Raw genomic sequence first — 27,554 nt, 5'->3', positions numbered from 1 at the left:
TTTCCAATATCCCAGGTGGCTCCAAGCCCTGTCCAACCTGGCCTTAGATAATTCCAGGGATCCAGGAGCAGCCATAGCTTCTCTGGGCACCCTGTGCCAAGGCCTCACCACTGTCACAGGGAGGAATTCCTTGCCAATCTCCCATCCATCCCTGTCCTCTGGCAGTGGGAAGCCATTCCCTGTGTCCTGTCCCTCCATCCCTTGTCCCCAGCCCCTCTCCAGCTCTCCTGGAGCCCCTTTAGGCCCTGGCAGGGGCTCTGAGCTCTCCCTGGAGCCTTGTCCTCTCCAGGTGAGCACCCCCCGCTCTCCCAGGCTGGCTCCAGGGTTGAGATGTGCACATTTTCTCATTTTCCTTTCTCTTCACCAAGCGCCATCTCAGCCTGTGTCCCCAGATGGGCATTTCTTCCCCTCCAGGCTGGGTTTCATTCTGTTGTTTCCTTTCCCATATTTCTAATGTGCTTTTGTTTCCCTCTGGCCTCTCTGGAGGGAGTACCAGGTGCCTCCCAATTCAGTATCTTCTGCAAATTGAATTTGCTCGGGTGATGGAAGAAAACAAATTTCAACCAGGAAAGAGATATTTTGATCCAAGTTTCAAAGGGGTTATTACAGTCAGCACTGAAAAGCCAGTGATTAAAGAATGAACAAAAATAGAATACCTGCAGTGGGTCCTTTTAACACTGACGAGGGAGGGAGGAACTTTTCTTAGGAGACATTCTTCAGGGAAATAGCATTTTTCTGACTCCATTGATTCCTTCCCAACTCAGAGTACACACAAGCAAATAACAGAGAACAGTTGGGATTTGACAGCTCCTAAACAATGCTGGGGCTTTGTTTCAGTTTTCATGTCTTAGTGTTTTTTCCTCTTCTGCTCTGGATTCTGAAGGAAACCTGCCAAAAGCTGGGATGACACACCTGTGCTTCTCCCCGGGCTCTCAGTGGGATGCTCAGCTGTGTCTCCTTCTGCACAAGGGGTTTTACCTGGCAGTTCCATCCCTTTTTTCCCATGAATCCTGCTTCTGGCTGGGCTTCCAGGCTGGGGGAGCCCTCGAAGAGTTCCCCACGCTCACAGTGAGAGCACAGCAAACCCCACAGGGTGTCAGTCAGTGGAGGAGCGTTGCTAACATGCACTTCATCCGTGCTCACGCTCACCTGAACACACACTTCCCTCTGCCTGCCCTACAAAGGCTTGTAATCCTTCAACACCCAGCGTGTGAGAACAAACCCAGGACTCCCCAGCCCTGGGAAAGCTGTAGGACTCTACAAAATCTTCTTTAGAAAGGTCTTCGTCAGGCCATGGCTCCCTCCAGCAGCACAGGAACTCCTGGGGGTTTAACATGGGGTTGCTGGGGCTCTCTGCGCTCTGAAACGCCCCATCAAGCACTGCACAAAGCCAGCCTGCAGGTTCTGAGGGAGGGTTGTGGGGCTGCCAGCAGCTCTGAACGAGCTCTCCTGGCAGCACGGCTGCTCTGGTGGCGAATAACCCGGGGAAGTGGAGTGTGTCGTCGGTTTTAATTAACAATGCAAAATAAAGTGGTTGCTTGCCATATAAATCGTGTTTACTAAGAATTACTTAAAATGGATAAATATTTTCTTGGATGCATTTTAATTGCTTAATAAAAGTACCAAGAACACCCACAAATACCTTAAATAAATGCGTGGCTCAGGGAAAGAATTAATTAACATTTCATTCCTGGGAATGGCTATTAATTGCTACAAATTGCTCAGAGAATGGGTTTTGTTGCTTTATTGCCAGCAGTACCTTCCCAGTGTGTGATATGACATTTCCCTCCTCTCCTCCTCACAGGAGAGCTGTCCCCAGCGGGATGCTGTGAGCACCACCCCAAATCCCCTGAGGCCCCAGAGCCTTGGTATCCTCCACGGGGAGGAGATGGTGCTTTGATGATGACATTCTGGCTTCTTTAGGAGGTCCAGAGGGGACAGGGACAACGGATGGCTCCTGCTAGTGACAGCCTGGTGAGAAATGATGGAGTGAGGTTCCCAGCCCGAGCGGCGTCACGGTACCCCCCGCACGGCGTGATGCATCGCACAAATTATTTCTTTATTACGGGTAAATTTTCATAATGGTGATGTATGGGGTTATTCCTCTTCTCCCGCCCACTCCCTCCCTAATGAAGACGTGTGGGCCTCGTGTGGCTCCTGCGCCTCCCCCTCTGAGTGTGGGTTCATTTATCAGCGGGCAGGCCCTGGGTAACCTCTCCCCAGTCTGAATTCTGGCTGAGGCTTGGCTGGCCCTCGAGCACGGGGACGGGGGTGTGCAATCACAGGGCCAGGGAATTGTTCAGGTTGGAAAGATCATCAGCGTTGCCCTGATTTTTCAGTCTTGGGCTGGAGCTTTCTCACACTTGTGACAAAAAACAAAGACTGATGTTTTGTAAATACGCATTCCTTCCAGGGGGAAGGACAAACTGATGGACTTTTAAGTTGACCACTGGGGTCAGAGAGGTGTTACTCTAGCCCCCCAATCCCTGAACTAACTCCAAACCCTATAAAAACCCCAAATCATAATAAACTTTCTTTCTCTCCTCACTTCTCAACTTGACGGGTGAGTGTGCTTCTTTCATGTCCTCCATCAGTCCAACTGCTAACCTAGCACTGCTAAGGTTACACTAACCCTCATCCCTAAACACCACATCCACACTTTCTTTTTTAACACCTCCAGGGATGGTGATAGCACCACTGTCCTGACCAGGCTGTGCCAATGCCTGATAACCCTTTCCATGAAAAAAAATTTCCCTAATATCCAACCTAAACCTGACCTAGGGCAACTTGAGGCCATTCCCTCTCCTCCTGTCCCTGTTCCCTGGGAGCAGAGCCCAATCCCCCCGGCTGTCCCCTCCTGTCAGGGAGTTGTGCAGAGCCAGACGATCCCCCCTGAGCTCCTTTTCTCCAGGCTGAGCCCCTTTCCCAGCTCCCTTAGCTGCTCCTGGAGCTCCAGCCCCTTTCCAAGCTCCACTCCCTTCTCTGGACATGCTCCAGCACCTCAATGTCTTTTTTTAGTGGTGAGGGGCCCAAAACTGGCCGCAGGGTTTGAGATGTGGCCTCACCTGTGCTGACTACAGGGGATGGAAGCACATGGAAAAGGATTTCCTTGTGTATCGTATCCACTGTACTCAAGGAAAGGTTTCCAAGCCTCCAGCTCCCATCCTGACAAGCCTCTGTGCATACAGCTGCTGCAGTGATGACCTCTTCCCAAACCTCTCTATCCCAATTTAGGGATCTCGGCTCTACTACGAAGAGAACCTCGAGTTCTAAGGTGGAAATGCCACAGCTCAGATGCAGAGATGCCGACTTTGCTCATCTCCTCCTGCCTATTTTTTCCCCATATGTTTTTTTATTTTTGGAAAACAAACAAACAAGGAGAAAGTTTGCAACCTTTTCCCAAATTTCAGACTTTTACCCCTGACGAGGACATGTTTGGTGTCTGACTGCGCTCGCCACGACGCGCCAGTTGCCGCTACTGGGCTTGGATTGTTTTTAAACACTCTGGGATTTTGATGATAATAATAACACCTCACTGCAGAGGAAAATTCTGGCTTGATTTTCCATCTCAGCTCCAGTGCTCCCACTCCTGCCAAGCCAGGAGGCTGGGATGAGCCTGATTGCTCATCAGCTGCAGTCTTCAAGGGCAGTGCCTGGGTTTTGCATCTCCTCCTTGTCATCAGCAGGTCCCGTGGGTGGGCAAAATCCATGAGGGGCTGCTTAGAGCTCCCCAAATCACACTTGAAGATGTTCAATGAGAGTTCAGCTCCCAGGGGAGCACTGGGGTACTGGAGGAGAGGTTGTCAGGGACACCCTGGGGTCAGGCCTGTGCTGCCCAAGGCACAGGAACCTGAAAGAAACGGGGTGAGGAGGTTTCTCTCTCCCAGATGGCACAATTAAAGCCATGCCACCAGTCCACGCACCCACCATGGCTCATTTTTGGTGAGAAAACAATCAAAAGAGTCTCTCTCTTAGCACAGTGATCAGAACAAATTGGCAGCAGAAGCGAGAGGGAGAAGTAAACAAAGCTGTTAACTTGTCAATGACTTGACTGATCAACCGTGGGGAATAGTTGGAGAGGGCTGATGAGCCGTGCAGGTAATCAATGGACCCGGCAGTGCCGGGCTGCCGCTGGTGCTGCACCGAGCTCCGGAGACAAGGAGAGACCCGCGAGCCCCCGGGCTGGGCTTGGCCGGGGGATGGTGGGGAATAAAACCTGCCCTGGGCACCCCAGCATGAGCAGAGCGGGGCAGACAGGGAGGATTGCGGACACGGCATTCAGCAGCAGGCAGGGGATGGCCAAAGCCCGTCCCATCGTGTCCCCCTGGCTCCTTCCCTGCACCAGGACCCTCGTCCCCCCCCTGGAAAGAAACCAGAGAGGCCCTGCTGGAAAAGCTGCTTCTGTTTCAAAGGGAAAGCATCAAACTGCACGGACTGGGTGATTCCTTCTGCAAATCGAGCTGGTTTTGTGACATACCACAACAAAATGCAAACGCTTTAGAAGTTGTGCTGTTTTAATCCTGCTGTTTAAACTTCCCCCTCCTCCTCCACCCCATCACATGACAGGGCTGGGCACCAAACCTGTCCTCGTTAATGCCTGTTTGACACTTCTCTTGCCACTATGGATGTTTTTCTGTCCCTCCCCTTTCACAAGTTCACCGTCTTTTGCAATAACTCCTTTTCCCTCTAAGTAGAGGACTTTAGATTTAAGAATCTTTGGCCCCAGAGTCATGGAATCATAAGAAAATTGTACTTTTCTCCCCGACGTTAAATTATGAACATTAATTTCCTCATTTTAATGTATGTGGAGAAAGTTTAAAACCATTCAGACTATGACAGCCAGCTGCCAAAACCGCTTATCCTGGGGAAATACTGGGGATGTGAGTCACCCCCCAGTCCTGGAAGTGCTTGGAGATGTCACCTGTCCTCGGGGACTTTTCTACCCCTTTGGCGGTGATGCTGCATTTCATTTTCCCTGCCTACATCATCTTGACTTACCCCGCCGCACAATAGACGTGACTAATAGCTTAACTATTATTTTGGGTAATCCAATTTCATCACGTGGTTTGTGTTTTCTCAAATCGTTTAACAGGATTAGTCCTTTCTGGGGTCTTCCTACCCCACTCCACCCCCGTAGCAGGATGTCTTTAGCCAGATTTATGGATGCTGGCGTGTTGAAGAGCTAATTCTCCGCCGTGTTTATCCTCCTCCTTAGTGCAAAATGAATCTTAGCGCTGTGAAGCTGCTTGAACTTGCCTTTCCCCCTATTCCAGTTCTTATTTTCCACCTGCGCTTGAGGCTTTTGCAACTTTACACCTCCAAGTGCAATTCCTTTGAGATCGGCAGGAAAAAGACAATGCTGAATGGAGACAGAAACTCACAGGTCTTCATCAGCATAAGAGAGCTGCTGCTTGGGGATCTTGAAAGTGGTGCTGGGCCGGGCCCTCATGTTCCAGATCACTGGAGCTGCCAAATCCACACATTTCAGGGCAGAAATGATTGGCACAGCAGGCAGGAACGGCCTTTCTGCACATGGAGCTCATGCAACAGAGGGTTGCTGGGTGTCTGGGTCTTCTCCAAGGATTTTCTTTTTGTTGGCTGGCTCCTAAAGCTCCTCTGAGGCTTTGACCTGGTCCTGAGCTTGGGATGTTTTCAAGGGCTTTGTGGTTTGATCTCTGTAGCATGAGAGGGTCTGCCCTCTCTGGCACGGCAAGAGGAGACAGGCCTCAGGCCAAGTTTCTATTAACTCTTCAAGGATGGTGGCCAACCTTGGACATGTCAAACAGCCCAGGCAATGCTTTGGCCCACCAAGAATGGTGCCCACCAGCCTGGGCCGGCTCTGTCTGACTTTCCAGCCCCAGCAGCGCCCCTAAAGCCCCTCCTTCCCTATGACAGCCACTGCTCCCATCCCATGGCTCAGGCCTGTTCCTTGTGCTCTGTCTGACTCCTGGCGTGTCCTCAGGTTGCTGTGAGGCACAGCCCCTTCTCTGGCAGGTTCCCTGGCCTGCCCTGCCAGAACAGTTAATTATTCAGGGCTCAACTGTGTCTAGATCAGATGGTTCACGTTAGGATTATCAACAGGATATCAGGTTCACGTTAGGATTATCAACAGAGGCAGCTGAGTCACCCTGGGTGAGATGGGCTGAGCCCTCATTTTGTGGGGATCTCCTCACAGAAGATGCCAGGGGCAGGGATTTCTGTGTAAGGAACGTGGACTTCTGCTGTCTGGAGTGTGAGCAGCTTGGGGATCTGGCAAGTCATGAGGAGGAATAATAAATATCCAAAGTGTGCCCCCTTGTGCTAATGCAAACACACAGGCAGCTCCACAGGGGAGTAGGATAAAGTTACGAGTTCACCAAAAAAGATCTGTTCATCTTTTCAGTATGAAATTCATCCATGGAATAACAGAACTGCTCAGTTTGGAAAAGACCTCCAAGATCATTGAGCCTGAGTGTTACGTGGCACTGCCAAGGCCACCACTAACCCATGTCCCCAAGTGCTACAGCTCCACACCTCCTAAACCCCTCCAGGGCTGGGGACTCCACCACTGCCCTGGGCAGACTGTGCCAGGGCTGTTCAGCCTTTTTGGAGAAAGAAAATGTTCCTAACATCCTGTATAAACCTCTGGTGGTCCAATGAGAGTCTGTTTGTTCTTATTCTATTACTTGTTTCTTGAGACAAGAAACCAACCCCCACCTCACTACAACCTCCTTTCAGGCAGCTGTAGAGAGCAATAAGGTCTCTCCTGAGCCTCCTTTTTGCCAGCTGAAACAACCCCAGCTCTCTCAGCCATCCATCAGTCCATCCATCCATCCATCCATCCATCCATCCATCCATCCATCCATCCCTGCCCAAAATTATGATCAAGCCACTCTTCTCTCCCAAGCCTCTGGAATGCCCTTGTCACCCTGGAACAACTCTGCCCTTCTCAGCCATGTCACAAGAAAACAACCCAATGTGGCTGTGCCCTGGTACAACAGGCTGACTCAAAGAGCTCTGTGATTATCTATCCACTTCTCCATAAAGCAGCACAAAACAGCATTAAAAAAAAAAAAAAATTCTCCAGAAGAAACAACAATTAAGTTCTTCACTACCCACTTCAGTAACAAAGTGGAGCTGAGCAAGAAATGCTGGTTGATGCTTTACAAACAACTTTCTAATCCAGAGACAACATCCTGCCTTTTCTCTTTGCTTTAATATTAGCCAGCAGAGTGGAACAGAAAGCCAAGGGTAATTTTGAGACCTGAAGCGAACAGGGTCACTCCACTGCCTCATGTTGGAGGAGACCAGAATTTCTCTGCGGTCTCTCTGGAATGGGGTGTACAAGGGTAGGCGCTGTGTACCCCAAAGAGTTGTGCCAAAATAACTCCATGCCGGGGGGGAGGATGCTCAGGATGCACAGCATGTCCTTGGCACAGGTACCACTGTCACACAGGTTTGGGGAGGAAAGGCTCCCCTGCCCCAGCTCAGCCTGAGCCAGCTTGTTCCTCCTCTTTTTGCTGCTTCCTGATGAACTCAGCCTGACTTCCCAGCTCCAGCTCGGCAGTGGATCCACATTGCAGCAGCTGATATATGGCAGGAGGAGCCCTCTGGCTGCCAGTGTCCAGTCATGGGTACTGGGGAAGTCACCAGGACACCTGGTGGTCCTGGAGGGTATGTGGGGCCCACTGGGTTTCCCGTTCTCCTGCCATGCCTGCTGGCCTGCATTTTGAAGCTCTCCTGACCATTCTTTCAGCAGAGATGTCTCCAAGGGTGGCACTTGGGGCATGAGTCAAATGACCCACCACTGACGCTGCTGCAGTCACCAAATCCCCACTGGTTTACTGGGGCAGAGACAGTGACAGAAGTAGATGCTCACAGATTTGTCCTCCATTTAAACACACCTCTAAGCCCCCAAAATCTGCAGTGGAGGAGAAAAGAGGGAATCAAGGAGTGAAATTCCTTAGAACAGCTCCTGCAGGGCTCTGGTGGGTGCCACCTCTGTCCCTATCCCACATCCTCCTTGCACACTCTGCTTCACCTTCACGCCTTGCTCATCCCTGGTCACATTCTTCCCCTTCTGGCAGAAAAACCTCAAACAGAGCTGAAGACCTCTTAAATCAACGTCTTTCCTGACTCAGAAGCTGTAAGAGGATTCATTATTTATGGGGCAGAAACACAAAAGCTTAGCATATTTTAAGCTGTCTGAAACAACTTCAAGGCAACTCTTCCTCTGTCTTCTTTTTTTTTTTTTTTAACAAAACACATTGAGATGTCTCTGAACTGAGCGGCAGGGGGAAACTATTTTTTTTAATTCCAAAAGATAAAATAATATGTACAGATTGAGGGACAGAATGAAAAAAACCCCTGTAATCTGGCTTGGGGTCACCAAGGGATGCCCATCAGGAGATGTTCCCTGTGAGGTGTTGGCATAATCCTTGGACAGACTTTATTGTGATGTGGCATCAATGTTATGGCAGTGGGAGAGGTCAAGGAGACAGCTCTGCTCCTTCACAAGCACGCGCAGCCGTATCCTTCAGAGGCAGCAGCAGAGGAGGTGCTGGGTGTCTTTTTTCCCCCTCTTTCTCCCAGTTTTTTACATTTTCAATTTAGTCACAGCATCTCTAATTTCCTTAGATCTGAAGCCACCTCGTGAGACTGGAAGGGAATGATATAGAAGAAAGATGAGGGGAAGAAAACCACCAGTAATCTTGTAAAAGTCAGTTTTGAAAAATCAATTTTCTTGTGTGACAAGATTTGCTTAAGGCTTTTCGTTCTGTGAAATCAGCCCATCATCCTGTGGGAACGCATGAAGGAAGTGGCAAGTGTGGTTTGGAATAACTCAGATTAAAGACTGCTAAATTAGGCTCAAAATGCTGCCACTTCTTGCAAAGGGAGAGGAGATCTGGCCAGAGGAGGCAATGATGCTCCCTTCCAAATCACATTCCCGGCTCCAGGAGAAAGTCTTGAAGGAGGGGTGACTGACAAGGCTGGGAAAACACAACCACAACCCTAAGATCTGCTGAAAATGAGATTCTGCTTTGGAGACAGGTTCCCACTAACGCTGGGAAAGGGCTGGAGCAGAGTTTGGAAAACCCACGATGCTGGTGACTCCCGGGGTGGTCCTGGCTGGGATGGGGATGAACAACACCATGGGGCACCCCACCTTTCTGTGAGCTCCCCTGGAACTCCCCAACCCCCTCTGGCAGCCCCGGGCTGGCTGCTCCATCGCTCTTTGCTTTGGTACCTTTCATCCTCTCTACATCAGGGATGGTGCTCACCAGTACAAAGCGTTTTCCTTCCCCCTCCTTTCCCCCCTCCATCAGACTCTGTCTCCTCTACGCTCTCTCCTAATTAGTTCAAGCTGCCTCCGAACATCTCCCACCCGCTTGTTCCCATTACCTTGACAAGCCAGGGAATGGGAAGACAAATCTCCCTGTCCTCACACCTCCATGAGCGAAGGCTCTTCCAACCCTGTCTTCCCAGTCTCACCTGGAGCTCTGTGCCTCGGCAGAGCCCCCCCAGCAGCCCAGGCTCACTTCCCAGCTCCAGGGATAGTTGTGCCTTTTATTTTACTTTATTTCCTTTTTTTTAAAAGCCTGTCTCTCCACCTGCCACCCAGCCACGCTCCGTTCCCTGTCACAGGGAGCTGGCAGATGGGGCTGATGCATCACAAAGGAGATCTGAAGAATTCATTTCCTGTTTTTTTTTTTTTTTCCTTTTTTTTTCCCCCAGCTTTCATTTTCACTTCAGAGCAAAGGTCCAGTTGTCTGGGAGGAAGCTACAAAGACAAACCCAGGCAGGAAAACAGAGATAGTCAGGAAAAATGTTACAGTGCCGATAACTTGAGACCTCGGTGTGCTTTGCATTTATTTCAACTCCCGCTTTAGCTGCATTTTGCTATGTCTATAAATTAGATTTATTCTGTTACTGCTGTGAAATGCCTGCGGGCCCCTTCCCCACTCCAGCTTCTCTTCCCTTCCCTGCCAAGTTTGGCTGCGGGAGGCAGCAGGAGAGGTGACAGCCCTGCCGAGGGACAACATATGGACTCACAGCACCCGCCGCTGGACAGACGGCAGCCCCGGCCACTGGGGCGGGAGGGAGCAGATGGGAGCGGGGGGAGGAGGGCCACAAAAACCGCACACTGGCATAAATGAGAACTTTCCCAAGCTGGACTGCAGGAGGGAGCTGGCTGGGGGGGGGGGGGGAGAAGGTCCAAAGCGCGCCAAGAAATGGCAGCAAAACCAAACTGACCATTCCGTTTCAAGATGCTGAAATGCCTCCGGTCTGGACCAGGCATTTGTTGAGCTGCTCCCCACCTCATCTCTCTGCAGCCTTCTGGGCAGCTGGGATCCCTGAGAGTCTGCAGGAGCTTGGGATGCCTTGGGAAGGCTGACCTAGAACAGAGACTGAACAGAGCTAGAGAATAAAGTAAATATTTATTAAAAGGCCTTTAAGGCTCCACCTTGGGCAGTACAAGAGCCTGGCCAGGGCTACACCCAAGGTGGACTTAGAATGGTCACAAAACGGACACAAAATGGATGACAAGGTCTCACACTTGTCTAAGTTTGGTCCATTTGCATATTGGGCTTTAATTGTCCAATTACAGCATCAGGTTAGGAAGTCACATCCTTCTTGTTTTCTCTCTTCAGTCCAACATTGTTTGTGCTTTTGGGCCTGAAAGTTGTACTCATGGTCCTGGGTCTCCAGCAGAAAAAGGATTTGTTTTGTCTCCCTACTCTGTGAAGAGCTGAGTGACACTGAATGTGAGACTCAGAACTACACCCCTAGGCAGCACAGAATCTGAAAAACATGAAAGCTGAAACTTAAGGCATCAGCCCCAGATCATAGAATCCCATAACAGTTTGTGTGGGAAAGGATCTTAATGCTCATCAACACCTTCCACTGCTGGCTGCTAGACCAAGCTGCTCCGTGGCCCATCCAACCCAGCCCTGAAAGGGTCCCTGGGCAGTTCCCAGAGGAGGACTCTGGGTGATTTTCCCATGAGTGGGACACTGAGTACAATGGATGTGGAGAAAAGTGCCCGTGCACACGCACAGACTTCACACCTCGTCTGCAGCCACTGGGGCCCTGCAGCATTTCAAACCCTTGACAGTCCCTTTTAAATATTAAGAGAGGAATGATTGTAATTTAATAAGAGTTACTACAGCAGATCCCCCTTCCTTGGCTGGTCTGGCTGTGGTCTCCGTGATCAGAAGCTCTGGGAATGCAGGGCACGAGGGGTTGGTCACTTTTATCCTGGGCCTTCCATGAAGGGGCAGAGGAAAGCAAGGAACACAAAAACACTCCCGGGAGACACTTTTCAAAGCCACCAGAAGGGTATGTTAAAAGATATCTATGTTTTATAGTGCCAGAAGAGGGAAAACAGCCCCTGCTCTGGCTTGGCTGGAAGCAGTGCCCATTAAATGGATCGTTTGCCACTTCTCTCTCAAAAGCTGCCAACGAAATCATTGCCCTGAATCTCTGATCAGCTTCCCACGATCCAAGAATCCCTTCTGGCCTTTACAGCCTACAGATCTGTGAAAATATTCAGCTGAATGGAAGAGGGACATGTAGGGACAACACTGGTGTCATGAAAGGGTATTAAACTCCAAATATGCCTTTCCCTTTTACCCAGGAACAGGGATCAGGGCACATCCAGAAGCTTGGCTGACCCAGAAGCTTGACTGACCAAGCAAAGAAGCAATGGAGAACTAGCTGGAACAGAGACATCTTGCTCCCACTGTCTGGGGCGATTTGTCCTTCTGCTCATCTGACCTGGCAGCAGCAAAAAATTCCTGTGGCTCTTCCTTCCAAGACCTGAATTCCTTGACTCTATTATAGATGTGGCTTCCTCATGCTCAGATGAAACAGGGTACATGCATTTATGAGCCCAGCTCTCCTCAGTGCCTGGATGTGGGAGGCAGTTTTATTTCACCTTCCCTTTTATCCTGCTAAGGATGTATCCCTGGGGGCATGGGAACAGGTCTGATCACTGGAAAGTGTGTGTGAGGAATTAAGGATGGGATTCCTTGGGTCCTCCATGCAAATCAGTGATGTGGGACAGGTGGAGACAGCCTCAAATTTCATGGAGGGAAGTTTAGATTGAATCTTAGGAGACATTTCTTCACTAAAATGTGGGTCAGACATTTGAACAGACTGCTCAGGACAGTAGTGGAGTTCCCATCCCTGGAGGAATTTAAAAGATGTGTGGATGTAGCACTTGGGGACATGGGTTAGTGGTGGCCTTGGAAGTGCGGGGCTAACAGCTGGACTCAATGATTTTAGAGGGTTTTTCCAACCTGATTGATTCTGTGATTCCATGACTTGCTGACCTTCATTCTGGGCTTCCCCCTCTGCCATAATCAACCACTCAGGGACGGCAGGGAATGTCTCTTGGCTCTTTCCTTGGGATTTGTTTTGGAGAAGCTGGGTCTGTGTGTTGAGCCCATGACTGACTGATGATGGAAAGTGCTCCTGGCAGTGAGTTGGTCCATCCAGCCACATCCACTGGGGCAGTGAAAGTGCAATGATTCTGCCAAGACAAGCAAGGGCTGGCCAGCTGCTCATTCCCTCCTCCATTCCCCATCCCTTTGATAAGGCTTTCCCCATTTTCTGCTGCTTTTCCTGCTCTTTGCCAGGCACCAGAGCAATGCTGAGCCACGGGGGAGCTGGTTCAAGTGTCCGAGCAAACTTCCAGGCTGTTTCCAGCAGGACATGGGGCATGTGCTCTTGAAGAACTTGATCCCCCATGGGAGCTGAGGCATCTCATGAGTAAATCTGGTGAGAGGCCAGCAGGTCTCCAGATGGGGCAGACAAGGCTCGAAGGGTAAAGAGCAGCAAAGCTCTGTGGAGTTTGAATTTCTCCCCAGGTTTGTTCAAACCAACTGTGGGAATGTGCCTCCAAGATGCGCAGTGTAAGGCAGGCAGGCCAATGCACAGAAGATGCACATTGTGATTTTCTCTTTCTCTCTCACAGCTCTTTGATATCAGGTGAAATTTTTCTGTATCTACCTGAACCCTCAAAAATCTGCCATTTTTTTTCCCCAAGGCCAGCAGCCAAAACACCCCAAACCTGTACCTGGGCATGTACAACCCTTGGAGACACCAGATCTACCAAAGGCTCTCGGGCTCTTCATCCACTTGTTTTCCTAAAGCTGGGTGGGAAATGCCTATCCTGTGGAGGGGGCTGGAGGAACAGGACCAGGGATCTTTTCCCTGTTGTTGTCCCTTTGTTTGCCCTGGGCAAAGTCAGGGGGAAGCCAGGACACTCCCTCCCACCAGGTGTGTTTGAGTCCCAACGCCTTTAAAGAAAACCTGGTTAAGAGGCAGTTGAGTTCGGATTAATATTTGATGAGCGACAGCGAGCTGCTGTTCAGAGATAAAACAGTATTTACTGAGCAAAGGCTTTCCTGCTGGCCCCAGCTTACTGAGCCAACAAACAAACAGTGCTCCAGGGGGAAGCACGCGGAGGGCAGGACGGGGGATGCTGTGGGATGGCTCTGAGCTCGGCACGGCATGACCAGGGGCATGGTGGGGCTCAAGCCCTGCGGCTGCACTCACAGAGCTGGTTGGTGCAGGGGGATTTGGGCAGGCAGCACCCTGGGCTTCAGCAAGCAAGGGGAGTGGAACTTGCTCGGACTGCACCTGCGGTGATCCCTGTTTGGCCGTGGGATGGGAAGAAGGGCGACAGCACCATCCCTTGGGGGGCTGACAAATAAATGCCCCCCAGCTCCTCCTGACCTCTGCTCCTGCTGCAGCACCTGCTGGACCTTCTGCAACCTCCCTCAGCTATGAAGAGCTGCGTGTTGCTCACAGCTGCTGTGCTCAACACCTTGCAGCAGCCGGGAGGGATGTCTCCCCCTTCCCAGCTATCTCTGTGTGTCTGTTAGTCCCACATCTTTCTTTGGAAGTGCAGTGGTCCCCGGAACTGCAGCTGGTGCTGGAGGGTGGCTCCACATGTCCCCCTCTGCCTCCACAGATAACATTATTTGCAAAGGTCTCTGCCAGCCCTGGGGGCGAGAGCTCTGTGTGGATGCACAGAATGAGATTTGTATCACTGCCCTGCCTGCACCAACTCCCCATCACTCCGCAAAAATAATCATCAGCCGAGGAGCCCGAAAGGCTCAGGGACTCTGCCTCCTGCAATATTAAACCTTCCCATTTTCTTCTGCCACTTTAAAGATTCTCTTTCTTACTGCGAGTGATAAATAATAACAGCAAAAAAACACCCCACAGACACACAACAGACATCAAAAGCCACGAGAAGATTGGCAAATAGAGAGATCTGAAGGGAGCAAAGAGGAGGCCTGGTTGGGAGTCAGTTCACGTAGCCCCGACTTCTGTTGCTTTCCATTAATTTTAGCCGCCATCGCAGGTAGCAGAACAACGGCGACAGCTAATTACTCTCCCTTTCCCTTTCCTGCCCGTTTGCTTGCAGCAAAAGAAACCCAGTAAATTCCCAAGGTTCCCCACCCCAGACCTGTCCAGGACGCTGCAGAGGCGCATGGAGGTGGGATGTTGAGGTGGGATGTGCCCACAGGTGCCAGCCTGAGCCGTTTGCTGCCCCAGTCTGGCACTGGGATGCTCCAACGGCAAACGAGCTCCAGGGGCTGGCAGTGCCTCAAGGGAAGGGGAGAGGAAAGGTTAGTGTTGTCCCCTACCACCCTTGGGACACCAGGGAGCCTCTTTGGGCTTCCAGCCCCACGTCCATGGTGCTAAAGCGGATTGGGACGCATCCATGGAAGTGCTGTTGAGGATCCCAGGTCCCCCTGAGCCTTTTCCAAGTGGAGGATGCTGCACTGGCAACACCAAGGAGCTTTTTGGTGGGCTGAGCTGCTCTTCAGCTCCAAAGGGAGCCTGACAGAGGTGGGGTAAACCCAGGCCAGATGGGGTATAAGACCCTACAGAAGCTGTAGGATGTGTCTGTGCAAAGCTTGCTCTATATGGAAGGAGGGAAAACATCCACATGAGCAAACCCCTGCTGCCAGAGGGTTAATTCACCCCGTGCCAGAACCCCCTGCTCAGGGTCACTGTGACGCCTCACCAGCCTCTGCCCTCCACTTTCTTCTGGTGACACCGGCCTGTCCTGTGTCCAAAAGCAAGTGACAGCCCAGGTGACATCGTGGGCAAACAAACCTCCCTGGGGAAAATGCTGCTCCTCGTCAGGAAGCTGCTGCCAGAGAGGGAGGAGGGCTGGGATTGCAGCTCCAGCATCCTCAGCTAAGGAAAGGAGCAGAGGAGCTGTGCCTCCAGCACAGGACAGCCTGCCCCAGCCCTGCCTGCTTCCCAACACCCTGAGATGCCAGCAGATTTTAAAGAAGAGGGAGTCTCACTTAGAAAATGCCACCAAGGCCAAAGATTTTTTTGAAAATCTGTCAGTTTTGAGAAAATGCCATTAACCCTCCGCCTTCAGAAGAGAACACACAGTGCAGGCTGTAACTTTCCACTCTGGCTCCGGGAGTGGATCGCTCCGAGGTCTCTTTTCCAACCAGGTTTTTCTTGCATTAAAATCGACCTGTGTGTGATTATATAGGCGAGCATGAAGAAAACTTCCTAAGGAAAAAGCAGCTCAATTTCATCAAAGCCATGTTCTCTCTAGGGGCAGAGGGGGATTTTTGTCTCCTGGGAAATTGTGTTGAATTTTGTTTCTTTTCCTTTGCTCTCCTAACTAAGAGAATAAGATGTCTGGGCTTAAAACCTTGGGTCGGCAGGACCACGGAGGTGGTTTAGTGGCTTCATCCTAACAAAGACCCCAGTTCCTGGATGCTTCCCAAGGGAACATTCATGGGTGAGATATTTGACGTCATCTGCTTTTCCCAGGAAGAAAACCCAATGCAAAACCTATGGCTCCTCAAAAACTCCAGCAAGGTGACAGCTTGCTGGTTTATTGGTAGCAGGGATGGCCCTGTGGAGCTGGCTGTGGATTTATGCCCACAGAAGGGGATTTAGGTTGTTTAAACACTCTTCCTTTGTGTTCAGAGTTATTTACCGACAAACATATTGGAGAGGGATTAAAAAATAAATATTGTCTGAAGATCTGGGATCCCTGTCTGAGCGTGAGGGAAGCCATAGGAGATACATCAGAGTGGTCCTTGCCCAAGGAGAAACAAAAATCACGCTTCCTGTTTTTGTTTTTAAGGCAGAATAAGTTCATTTTCACCAGTGGTGGGGTCCTGAGTGACCCTGAGGATGGCACCAAGCTCACATTCTGCCTTCTCAAACCTCCAGATGTCTTGGTCCTGGGGCTTTACACACCCCATCCTTCTCTCCTGGCCAGTGTTGAGGTGCAGGGGGCTCCTTGCTTGGACGTCCCACCCCAGAGGGTTCCAAGCTTCAGTGCTGAAACATCTGCTGCTTCCACATAGTGAAGAGCTGTGGGATCTCATGGAAGGGAAACAAATCCCCCCTCCATCAATCAGAGCCTTTAAGCAGAAGGAAGCCGCAGCAAGCACCGCTGAGTCCTGTTTGCTTGTCACAGTGGTAGGGAAAAAGCCTCATGTGAAGTTTACATATTAAGAGAACGCAAGAAATGAAAAACCCAAAGTGATTACATTTGTTATGCTTTTTTTTTTTCTTTTTTTTTTTTTTTTTTTTTTTTTTTTCCCCTCAAAACCCTTTTTGTGGGAAAGCATAGCCTGAAAAACCATGCAATTAGTTTTATGATTAAAATCCGTCATGAAATGAATCCCAAAGCCATTTGCAGCAAAGTAGAATCCTGGAGGCTCAGGAAGGGTGACAAGACCTGTGGCCTCAGGATGGGTGAGAAGGAAGGAAGAGGGCAGAGGAGGACAGCAAAACCCTGTGCTACCAGAATGGCAGCAAATATGTGAGAACAGTGTTGGGTCCACCTCTGCTTGGGGGAGAAAAGCAACACAGCTTGGCTTGGGCACAGATCCCAAGGGTGGAAACAGCCAAGAGGCATCACAGAATGCCAAAATAGTTTGGGCAAGATGACCTTAAAGCTCATCTTGTTCCACCCCTACCTGGGCAGGGACACCTTCCACTATCCCAGGCTGCTCCAAGCCCCATCCCACCTGGCCTTGGACACTGCCAGGGATGGGGCAACCACAGCTTCTCTGGGTACCCTGTGCCAGGGACCCCCCACCCTTCCCAATTCCTTCCCAATTCCTTCCCAATATCCCATCTATCCTTGCCCTCTGGCAGTGGGAAGCCATTCTCCTTTGTCCAAAGTCCCTCTCCAAGGAAGTGGAAACCCTGCACTGGAGCCTTCCAGCCTGCTCCAGTGCACGAGGGATCAGCCCAGCTGGGTTCAGGGATGATGTGGAAGGTTTCTTTGTTGAGAATCAGGCTGATGGAGCAGAACTTTTGCCAGGGTCTTGCCACTGTCAGGTTCCTTGACCAGAGATGATTGTTTTGCCTTGGACTGTACCAGAATCAATCCTGGTGTAAGAACCACGTGGGACCTTCCCCCAGCCTGCCACGCAATTTGTTTTCCTACCAGCTGTAAATATGAAACCAGGGCTATTTGTATCTTTGACATTAATTGACTTCTGGAATTAATAACTCTTCTGTGTAACCAGGAACACAATTATTGCTTTGTTGTGATGATATCCAGCTGGAAGGAATCGTTCCTACCAGGAAACTTGATTGTACTAATTAAGCTGTACGAGGCGGGTCATGGTAACCTGTCCCCGGAGGTGCCTCCTCTGTTATTATCCATGTATGGTTCTGCAGAGCCAGAATGGATGGTGAGCCTGTGTGCATGCTCAGCCCTTCCAGGCAGGAGGGGTGAGTGGCTGATGGATGAGGTGGGACAGGGATGGACCTGGTTACACAAAGCTCTTTTCCCCCAAAGTGTGCTGACAGCCTGCCCCACTCCTCGTACCCATACTTTGCTCAGACCAAAAAAAAAAAAACAACCTGTGAGAGGAGGGGTGTTCTCTGATGCAGGAGACCTCAGACCCAAAGCCAAGAGCCCATGGCAAGAGACTCTGCTCAGTGCAGAGTATCTGCTCTTCTGCTCATCAGTCCCTGGATGAGCACACACAGAATCACAGAATTTCCTGAGCTAGAGGGACCCACCAGGATCATCCAGTCCAACCCCTGGCCCTGCACAGACACTCCAACAATCCCACCCTGGGCATCCCTGGAGTGGTGCCCAAAGGCTCCTGGAGCTCTGGCAGCCTCGGGGCCGTGCCCATTCCCTGGGGAGCCTGGGCAGTGCCCAGCACCCTCTGGGGGAACCTCTTCCCAATATCCAACCTAAACCTCTCCTGGCACAGTTTCAGCTGTTCCTTCAAGTCCTTTCCTTGATCACCAGAGGGAAGAGAGGACCCAGGGAGGCTTGGGGCTCGCACGAACTCCACACACCGTCTGCACCCCAGACCTCTGACAGCAACAAGCGACACATTTCCTCCTGTTCCGAATCTCCTCAACCACCTGTGCCCTGCTCCGAGCTCACCGTGCCCAGTGCAGGGACACTGCAGACCATGGCTAGCAGAGACGGCCCCACCCACTCCGGGAGAATGTCCCACTCAAGGAGACCCCATCCCCTGTGTCCCCTCACATCTCCAGCACCTGCACCTCTCCTCTGGCCCCTCCTGAGCTCAGCTCCACCGTGTTGGGCACAGTTTTGGTGGTTATTTAAGGGTTACATGGAGATGGTGATAGAACTGCTTTGTTCAAATCACAAAAGAGTGCAAAAAAAGGAGAGGCATTTTTCCCATAATAGACTTTTCACTTGGTGTGCATTGCTCGCCATGTCCCCAGACAGATGGCTGTGCCAGCTCAGTGCCAGGCCTCTTAATCCACTCCAGACACCGATGGATCCCTGACCGAGGAGCAGCTGCATGCGGCAGAACGCAGCAGACACCCGGCGAGGGGCAGAAGAGGAGCCTCTCAACAGCACCATCAAGGCCAGAGCAGCACCAGGGAGCCACCAGAGTGGGGATAAGGACCCTGCCACAGCAGGGAGGAGGGGCTGGCTCCAGCCATCGCATCCCTGGGCACGGCACGGGGGCAGCAGAGGCCGTGGGGATGAGCCACAGTGAGCACCACGCAGTGAGAAACACGGGAGGAGGAGGAATGGTCACCAGAAACCACAGCCAGAGGTGCTGAGCTCTTTTGGGTCACCTGGGGGGGAAGTGTTGCAGGGGGAGGTGAGATGCTCTCAGCAGTGGTGCCAGGGGTGCCACCTTACCTGTACTGGGTGACAGCAGGGTTGGCCTTGGCGGAGCAGTGGAACTTCACAGTGTTGTCCTCCAGCACCGGCTGCGGCTCCACGGACAGGTTCACCAGGGGCGGGTCTGCAGACAGAGACAGGCCCATGAGCAGCCCAGAGACACAGTGCACCATCCCCCCACCTGCTGCCTGCCGGGCCCTCAGGCTACAGAGCGAAATTTGGCTGTAAGAAAGCCTGGCAAAAGCACTGAGACTCCTTGATGCTGTGATCTCCCAAAATCACGGAATGGCTTGGATTGGAAGGGACCTTAAAGACCATCCAGTTCCACCCCCTGCTGTGGCAGGGACCCCATCCACTGGACCAAGTTGCTTCAAGTCCCATCCAACCTGGCCTTGAACACTTCCAGCTTCTCTGGACAACTTCTGCCAGGGCCTCACCACTCTCAAAGGGAAGAATTTCTCCCTGAAATCTCATCTAGCCCTGCCCTCTGGCAGTGGGAAGGCATTTTTCAGTTTAAAGCCATATAACATTGTCAGACAGGCTGATGCCATGAATGCTGCTCTTGTCTTGAAGGGCTTCAGCGAATAAGACAGGAAGAGGAGCCACAGACACCATTTGATGTAACATTTCACTTGGAAAATGTGACTGCTGGCTCTGATTCTCATTTAAGGACATAAACTTGCCTGCTTTGAGACATACCAGTTTAATATCTTGCTATATAACAATGATCTTTTGTCTATCCTCTAACTTTAAAGTGGCATTTCTGCTCTTTCATCAGCCTAATCATCTCTGCCAAGGCCTTTCTGGTGTCATAGGCAGCGCCAGTCTTCCAACTGCTCCTCAGTTTCTTTCCTTTTCACGTGAGAAGCATCTAAACGCTTTAGCAGCAAATAAAATTTAGGAAAGAACTGATGAAAGCAAGTGGGAAATGGGCAAAATGTTCAGATGAAGAGTATCCAGACCTGTTTTAATTTTTTGTGATGGCTGAGATGGGGTGTCAGGCCTTGAGCTTTAGGTTTTAAGCATGGGACCTCATTTGAGGGGGAAAAAGCAGAAAGAAATGGCTTTATGGAGGGTTTATTTTGGTGCCTGAAGAACGAGCTGTCCCATAGCAGAGGGTGTTGGGGCTCATCAACACAGCTGAGGGGCTCTCCTGCCCTTGAGGTGGGAGAGGATGTGTTTTTGCATATGTACAGCATGTTTTGTTCAACTTTACCTGCTGCCTCTCTCCTCTTCCAAGTGTTCCAGCAATACCCTTCCCAGCTGGAAAATGAGGAAAGGCTGCAGGTGACAGGGCAGGGGGGCAGAGAAGCTGCCAGGGTGGTACCCCTTGGTCCAGGGCACCTCCCTTGGTCTCAGGTGTGCTGGGGCACCCCAGAGCCCTGGGCTGGGCTGTGGGGTCAGGGCTGGACACGGCCCAGGGCTCCAGTTCCTGCAGGGATGCTGAGCAGCCACGGCTCCAGCCAAGCCCAAGGAGTGTCCTTGTGTTTAACAGGGATGGGAGTTTCCCTGCTGGCCTCTCCCTCCACCACGCACAGGTCAGGCTCCTGCTGGAGTGACCCGCTCTGGCAGCTGCTCAGTGCCTTTGCTGGAGGCTCCAGCTGGACGTGCTGGTGTGGGAAGTGACTCCAAAGCAGCCCCGGGTTATTCCAGCCCGGCGAGGTGCAAGGTCAGCAGCTTGGGCACGGCAGCAGAGTCTCGGAGGTGGCCTCGGCAGTGACCTTGGCTGGGCGGGAGGGGGAAGCAAAGGCGGAGTCCCGGCGGTGCTCCAGTGCCTCCTTCTCCTCCACCCCGCGGTATTTACCCAGCCGGGAGCCTGGCTTTGTTGTGAGCACAGCCACCTGCCTTCCTGATGGGAAATTATGACGGGGAAATTATAGGTATTTTCAATTTACCCTAATTTCATTTTAAAATGTGCAATTCAAATGACAATAAAGATGGGCGCAGTTGGGAATATAAATGAGCTTCCCTGACATAGCAGCCCAGAGATGTATAGCGGGCTCCTAATTCATTTCCAGGCATCCTGACACTTCCCTATTGTTAGACAACAACAGCTAATCACCTTCCTTTGTTAAGTATGAATCACACTTCTCTTTAGTAGCTTCCCCATTGTTTGATGGGTTAGGAGCTGTGCCTACGATTTACAGAGAGGAGCCTCTTTGTATTAAAATGAGCCCGGCTCCCTCCTGCACTCAAAATAATAAAAAAAATAAAATTAAAAAGACAAAAAAATGGAAAAAAAAGAAAAGAAAAAAAAAAGAGCAAAGGAAATGAATTAAAGTCTTTGATCTCGCCTTTCAGAAATGGGATTGGGCTTTCGAGTATTGCGGGTGCTGCGGATAGCGTGGGCTTGTGTGTGCCAGTGTGTTTCGGGGCATTTTAAAGGGAAAAAAGACACAAATTGTAACTCATCAGGATGTAATTCCACTCGGTTACAATTATAATTCCTGCCTGGCTTCTTGTAATGAATTTGAATGATGGAACGAGATAGAGCCAGCCCACAGGCAGTGGGAGGGGAGGGTGCGAGTGCTTGTGCAGGTGCCACGTCGCACCGGGATGGGCACTGGGATGGGCACTGGGATGGGCACTGGGATGGACACTGGAATGGGCACTGGAATGGGCACTGGGACTGGCACTGGGATGGGCACTGGGATGGGCACCAGGACTGGCACCAGGACTGGCACCGGGATGGGTACTGTGATGGGCACCAGGACTGGCACCAGGACTGGCATGGGCATGGGTACCAGGACTGGCACGGGCATCGGGATGGCACCGGGACTGGCACCAGGACCGGCATCACTCCTCACAGGCCCCACAGCCTGGGAGACACCTTGGCAAACCCCTCAGCTCCCACTGTTCCCACTCAGCACCTGAGGAATGGCTGCAGGCTGAGCTGCATGGGCTGTGCTGGCGCTTGCCCTGCCAGGTGCAGATTCCCTCTATGGAGAGGGAATGCTCCTCTCCTCTGTGGACAAGCCCTTCCAAACCTCTTCACTTAGCCTAAGATGCCACTTCAGCCCTGGGCTATCCACTCCCCAGTGGGAAGCACAAAGACAAACACCGCAAAGCTCCAAGGATAAACTCAGCAGGAGACCCTCCTGCACAGCGATGTGCCCCTCATCACCCTCCACTTTCCTTCTCCTCCTACCTCCTGCGAAAACATACCGATGCAGCCAAATCCCTTCTTGCTACGACAAAAGAAGGTGTAAAAATGAGCAACTGCACATGTGTGTGCAGAGGCTTGGAGCAATGGCTTTGGATAAGCAATAACCCTGCTCCTCCCCATCCCGGCACGCCGGGCGTGCATTTCCATGGAGCCACTGGGCTCCTGCAGTATAAATAGTTTATGGCATATCAAACTATTAAACATGATTTTAATCCCACTTGTGATGTTCGACGCGTAACTCACTGGAGGCTGACTTTGATGTGGCTGGTGGAACGGAAATCACATTGAACAGATGTTCCAGCTGGAGCCGCTTAGCGTTTCCATTACAGACCCTGCACTGGGGTTTTTTCCTTTCTCTTTCTGCCAACTCCCCTTTTTTAATATACATTTGGAAGAGGAGGGTTTTATGACTCAGCTCTTTCATTGCTGCTCTGATGGTCAGGCATGAGATTGATGGGACCCCAACTTGAGTTTTTCTATCAGCTGAAAGAGGATAATCTCTCCCACCATGCACACGCCCTTCCTAGGGATAACCTCCATCCTGGTGTTTCTCTGCTGCCTGTGAACACTGGCTGATGTTCTTTTGAGTTGCAGAAGAAAATGAAAGAAAGCAGTAGGAGTGATTTAGCAGGCTGCTGCTTCCTGGGAAGGATTATTTTTGGATCTCTGGGACTGTTTTGCAAGGCCACCTCTCAAACCATGCAGCTGGGTGATGTTTGCTATGGTGTGAATTCAACCTCCACTGCTGGAGGTGGAGAGTGCAGGATCCAGGGGGATGCTGCAGCTCATGCTGGGCTGGGAAGAGCTCCCCAGCCAGCAAGTGCTGCCTGCTTTTCCTTATTCTTGCAGAAACCATTTCTTTCTCTCCCCAAGGTGCTGCTTCTCTGCTAGATATCGGAAGAAGACCCATGAGCAGGCCTTCCCAGAACAATTCCCTAGGGAAAAAAATGAGTGGCCCAGATATTTTTTGCTTAGGAAAAGCACCTTTAGCTCTTTGCAAAGTGCATGCAGCTGAGGAATGAAACCTAATGAGCTGGGTTAATAATTGCACTTGATGATCTTAGAGGTCTTTTCCAAACTGACCAATTCCGTGATTCTGTTACTAGATGCAGCTAGAGCAGGCTTTTGCATCCAGGTCAAAGTCTACCCCACCTCAGCTTGGTTAATCCATCTTAGTATTTTTCTATCCCATCACCCATCCAGCTTTGGGAAATTGATATCCTCATTAGCCCCCATTAAGAACAACATACTTTTAGTAGCTGGGTAGAATATTACTGTTATTATATTCACAGCATGGAGTATTTAATAGCTCAGAGTGAAAATTGGTGTTCTTTATCAGGTTTTTCTCTTTCCCAAGCAGATTCCATGTGGCTCGGGGATTCAGCTCACGTCTCCAGCCCACACTGTACTGCCCGGTGTAATGATGTCTCTGCTCCACGTTGTTTGTGTGAGTGTGTCTCCAGCTATTGTAGCTGTTTGCTGGCTGTGAAATAACCCAAGCTATTATCTCATTTTATCTGCCCAGTTCTGTCAGGACATGCAGCCAGCAACCCAAGAGCCTGGTAATCTTCCGGCAGCAAAAGCTGGAAGTCTTAAATGGTGAATTTTCTGCTGTGCTTGGGTTTGTTCAGTTGAGTTTGCCAGTTTTAATTGGTCTCTGGAAAGCAGCTGGCATGCTAATACTGAACATCCTGCTTTTGCAAGTCGTGGGTAAATAACAGCTGCAGGAAATGGGTGTGTGAATGGAGCGTGGCTGGAGGAGGTCAGGAGGAGCCCAAGAGCAATGGCTACTGCAGAGGAGGAGGGAAGAGGCCTGTCAAATGTGGATTTTGAAGGATGGCAGATTTTGCTCTGTGGATTTACAGTAAAGGGTGAATGGTACAGCTCTGAACACAGCTCCACCCCCTGAGGTGGTGCTGGCTTTGTGTCGTGGAGGGACACTGTCCCCATCAGGTGTCTCACAAAAAACATCACTGAACTGCCTGTAAGTCTGGAAACTGCACCAGAAATCCTAATGGGGCTTATCTCTGCTACTGACCACGCCCAGAGATATTGTTAGCTCACCCAAAACCCTTTGGGATCCATCCCTGCTCCAGAGACCCCCATGGGCCTGGATCAGGGCACTGTTGGGCCACCCAGAGCACAGCAGCTGGTACTGCTTTTGCTCAAATCCATGGACACATGGGAAGCAGGATATCCCTGTAGTGTAGGACATTCCTCGGTGCCCCAGAGAGCTCAGGGCTCATGAAATCTCCCGGCTGTGACTTTGCTGTGTCGATACACCAGTACACCCCAGTAAAGAGAAACCCCCAGCCCCTGCATGCTGCTCCTGGCTGGAGCCAGAGCGCTGCAGACAGCCCTGGGGCAGCGATGCAGAGGGCAGAGAGGCCGGGCTCTCCCAGCAGCCAGAGGTGGCTCAGCTGGCTGTGTACTCACGCTGGATGTCAATGGTGACAGAAGTCTCCTTCCCGCTGGGAATGGCTTTGTTGGTGGCGCGGCACACGATGCTCTCCCCGTTCTCAATGTCCGAGGGGGCGATGAACAGGGTGCTCATGATGCTCTCCCTCTTCCCGTCACGGAGGAGTGTCTGTGAGGGGGAAACAGGCATGAGGAAAGGACTTTCCTACTGGAGAGGGCCCTTTCCCCATCCCCAGGCTCAATAAGAGCTGCTCAGCCAAGCAGCTTCCTGCAGTAACAATTCCTCCGGCTGGAATCTGCCAAAAGCCTTAGGGGAATAACAAAGACAAATTTCCCTGCACTTCTCTGGGAATTGGGCTCTTAATTCCCATCTGCTTCCCTGCAGCCCTGCTGTGCCTAGGCCAGGGAGGAAAGCTCCAGTGAGACACATCACCCACCACCCCAGGAAAGAGGGAGCCAGAGACAAATGGCTTCGTGACCCTGCTGTCATCTTCTGCCAGGTGAGTGCACAAAGCTGCCTGGGCACTTCCCGTGCCATGGGTGGTGATGCCAGCTGCCAGCAGCACGGACAGAGCCTGGCCGTGGGTCCTTGGCTGCCATGCTGTGGTCTGGTCCAGCCTATGGTAAAGCATCACCTCTCAGGTGTTCATTGATGGGGGCCAGAGATCCAAACCCTGGTGGTAACCAGCTCTGCCTGCTCAGCCTTGGCACAGTGCTTCTTCCCTGGCTTTATCTGACTTCAGCTGTGGTGCCCTGCCGTGCCTCTTATGGGAGAACTTCCTTACATTAAGGAGCCTGGGAGCACTTCCTTACCATCCCCTAATCCTCCTGCAAGTTCTTACACGAGGTCACGTCACCCCATAACCCTGACTTTGATAAACCGAGCCCTGGGATCTCTCAAGATGTTGTTTGGTTTTCAGTCTTCTAATCATTTTTCAACCTCTGACCTCTCTCTGGTTTATCAACAGTGGATTTTGGACCCTGCCAGGCAGCTTTTCCTTTTAAGTCGGTATTCTTCAAGTTTGTTCCTGACAGTGTAAGACAGGGCTTTATTGGGAGATGAACTGATGTCAGCAAGATGTGTGCATGTGGCACTTGGGGACATGGTTTAGTGGTGGCCTTGGCAGTGTGGGGGGAGTGGTTGGACTTGATTTTGGAGGGCTTTTCTGACCTAAATGATTCCTTGATTCCAAGACGAATGCTTTCCCCGGGCTGACCGTGGCACAGCCCTCATGCACACAGGTTTGTGCCTCTCAAGCACATGAGACAAGGAATGATGCTGGGAAATCGTCAGAATTTCTGACACAAGTGAGTCCTGTGACAATCAGCCCGGAATCCCAGAGCCATTAAGGTTGGAAAAGCCCTCTGAGATCGAGTCCATCCTTTTCCCCAGCACTGACAGCACTGACTTGCTAAACCACCTCCCTCTCCACCACATCCACAGGTTTTTGGAACACTTCCAGGGATGGGGAATCCACCACCACGCTGAGAGCCTGTTTCAGTGTCTGAATACCTTTCCAATAAAGAAATTTTCTCAATATCCAATCTAAACATCCCCTGGCACAATTTGAGGCCATTTCCTCTCATCCTGTCCTTGTTCCCTGGGAGCTGAGCCCAAATCCTGCCCTGGCTCCCCCTCCTGTCGGGGAATTGTGAAGAGCAAGAAGGTTCCCCTGACACTCTTTTTCTCCAGGCTGAGCCCCCACAGCTCCCCCAGACACTCCTGGTCCTCCAGCCCCTTTCCCAGCTGTGTTCCCACCTCTGGACACAGGATGCTGCTCTGTCCTTGCTTTATTGTCACCCCATGTGCTCTTCCCTTGGGCAACAGCCCCACTTTTGGTGCTGGGGTTGAGGTGAACCCTAAGTCTGTGCAGGATTTCCCCTATTTGAGGTTAACCTCCAAATCCTGCAGGATTTTGTAACGTTCCCTGTCCCCTTCCATATGGATCAGGGGGATTTCAGTCGGCTGTGGCTGTTCTGTGCTGCCTGGCTGGGATTGCAGGGGGATGCTTATGGATCAGTTGGTGGACTGGAAATTCAGAATAACAAAGAAATTATCACTCAGTGTGAATGATTTCAGGCAGTCAGTAACCCGAACAGGGCTTCTTTTTGGTTGGCTGGAATATCTGGATCAAAGGAAAGCTGGGTTGGGTTTCAGTTTTCTTGAAAAAGCAGAAAGAGGCAAATTGAAGAACTATTTTACAGAGAGCTTCAAAAGGGAAACGTTTCTAGACCCCAAAGACCCCAAAGACCCAAACTTCCCACTCAAAAAATGTCTTAATTTGTCTGCTAGTTTTTCTAAAGGCTGATTTTCTTTTTTAATGTGGAAGCACCTCATGGAAACCTTCAGGACGTCAGAAGAAAATGAAGTTCAGCCTCAGAAACAGAGGAAGAAGGAGGAAGAAGGCTGCTTCCCCCAAGCAGAACAGGGCTCCCCTCCCAGCCCATCCCTGCCAACTGCTTAAAATGCCATGGAGATCTCTGTGCTGTGGGAGATGGATCTGGAAAACTCTGCTCTGGAAGGGCGTTTTGTTGGGAATATTTTAAAGATGGGCATTCCCCCTTCTCTGGCCCCCACTGCTTGTGGGTCTGGAAGGGAGAGGGCTCAAAATTTGTCTCCTCAGGGCCAGGCCTGACAGCCCTGGAAGGGAAGGCTGGGGGTGAGGGGGATAAGCTATGAAAAACTGCACGTCAACGGCCTGGATTTTAATTAATTCCACTCGATTTGAGAGAGAGAGAGAGAGAGGTCAGTTCTCTCTGGCTCTAATTAGTGCTGCCTCTTGCATCGCATGCAGGGAGACAGGGCAGGTTCCCCTCTGCTCACCCCCGGCTGCAGGGAAGCAGCTC

At 51.1% G+C, this 27,554-nt stretch overlaps 1 protein-coding gene across 3 annotated transcripts in view; it reads right to left on the bottom strand.

The window, feature by feature from the left end:
* The window catches only part of KIRREL3 (kirre like nephrin family adhesion molecule 3), a 354,811-nt gene that overhangs the window by 31,207 nt on the left and 296,050 nt on the right, over positions 1-27,554 (bottom strand). For all 3 annotated transcript variants that reach the window (XM_066203572.1, XM_066203573.1, XM_066203574.1), the window contains 2 exons: positions 24,726-24,876; positions 19,142-19,247 (listed from right to left, as the gene is read on the bottom strand). In XM_066203572.1, the coding sequence (XP_066059669.1) occupies positions 19,142-19,247; positions 24,726-24,876 (257 nt within the window). The remainder of the gene's footprint in view (positions 1-19,141; positions 19,248-24,725; positions 24,877-27,554) is intronic.

Source organism: Chamaea fasciata, unplaced genomic scaffold (genome assembly GCF_029207755.1).
Source record: "Chamaea fasciata isolate MVZ Bird 193981 ecotype frontalis unplaced genomic scaffold, bChaFas1.0.hap1 SCAF_24, whole genome shotgun sequence".
In the NCBI taxonomy this organism is placed as follows: Eukaryota; Metazoa; Chordata; class Aves; order Passeriformes; family Sylviidae; genus Chamaea; species Chamaea fasciata.
The sequence above is the reverse complement of the archived record's forward strand: the minus strand, read 5'-3'. Positions and strand labels throughout refer to the sequence as shown.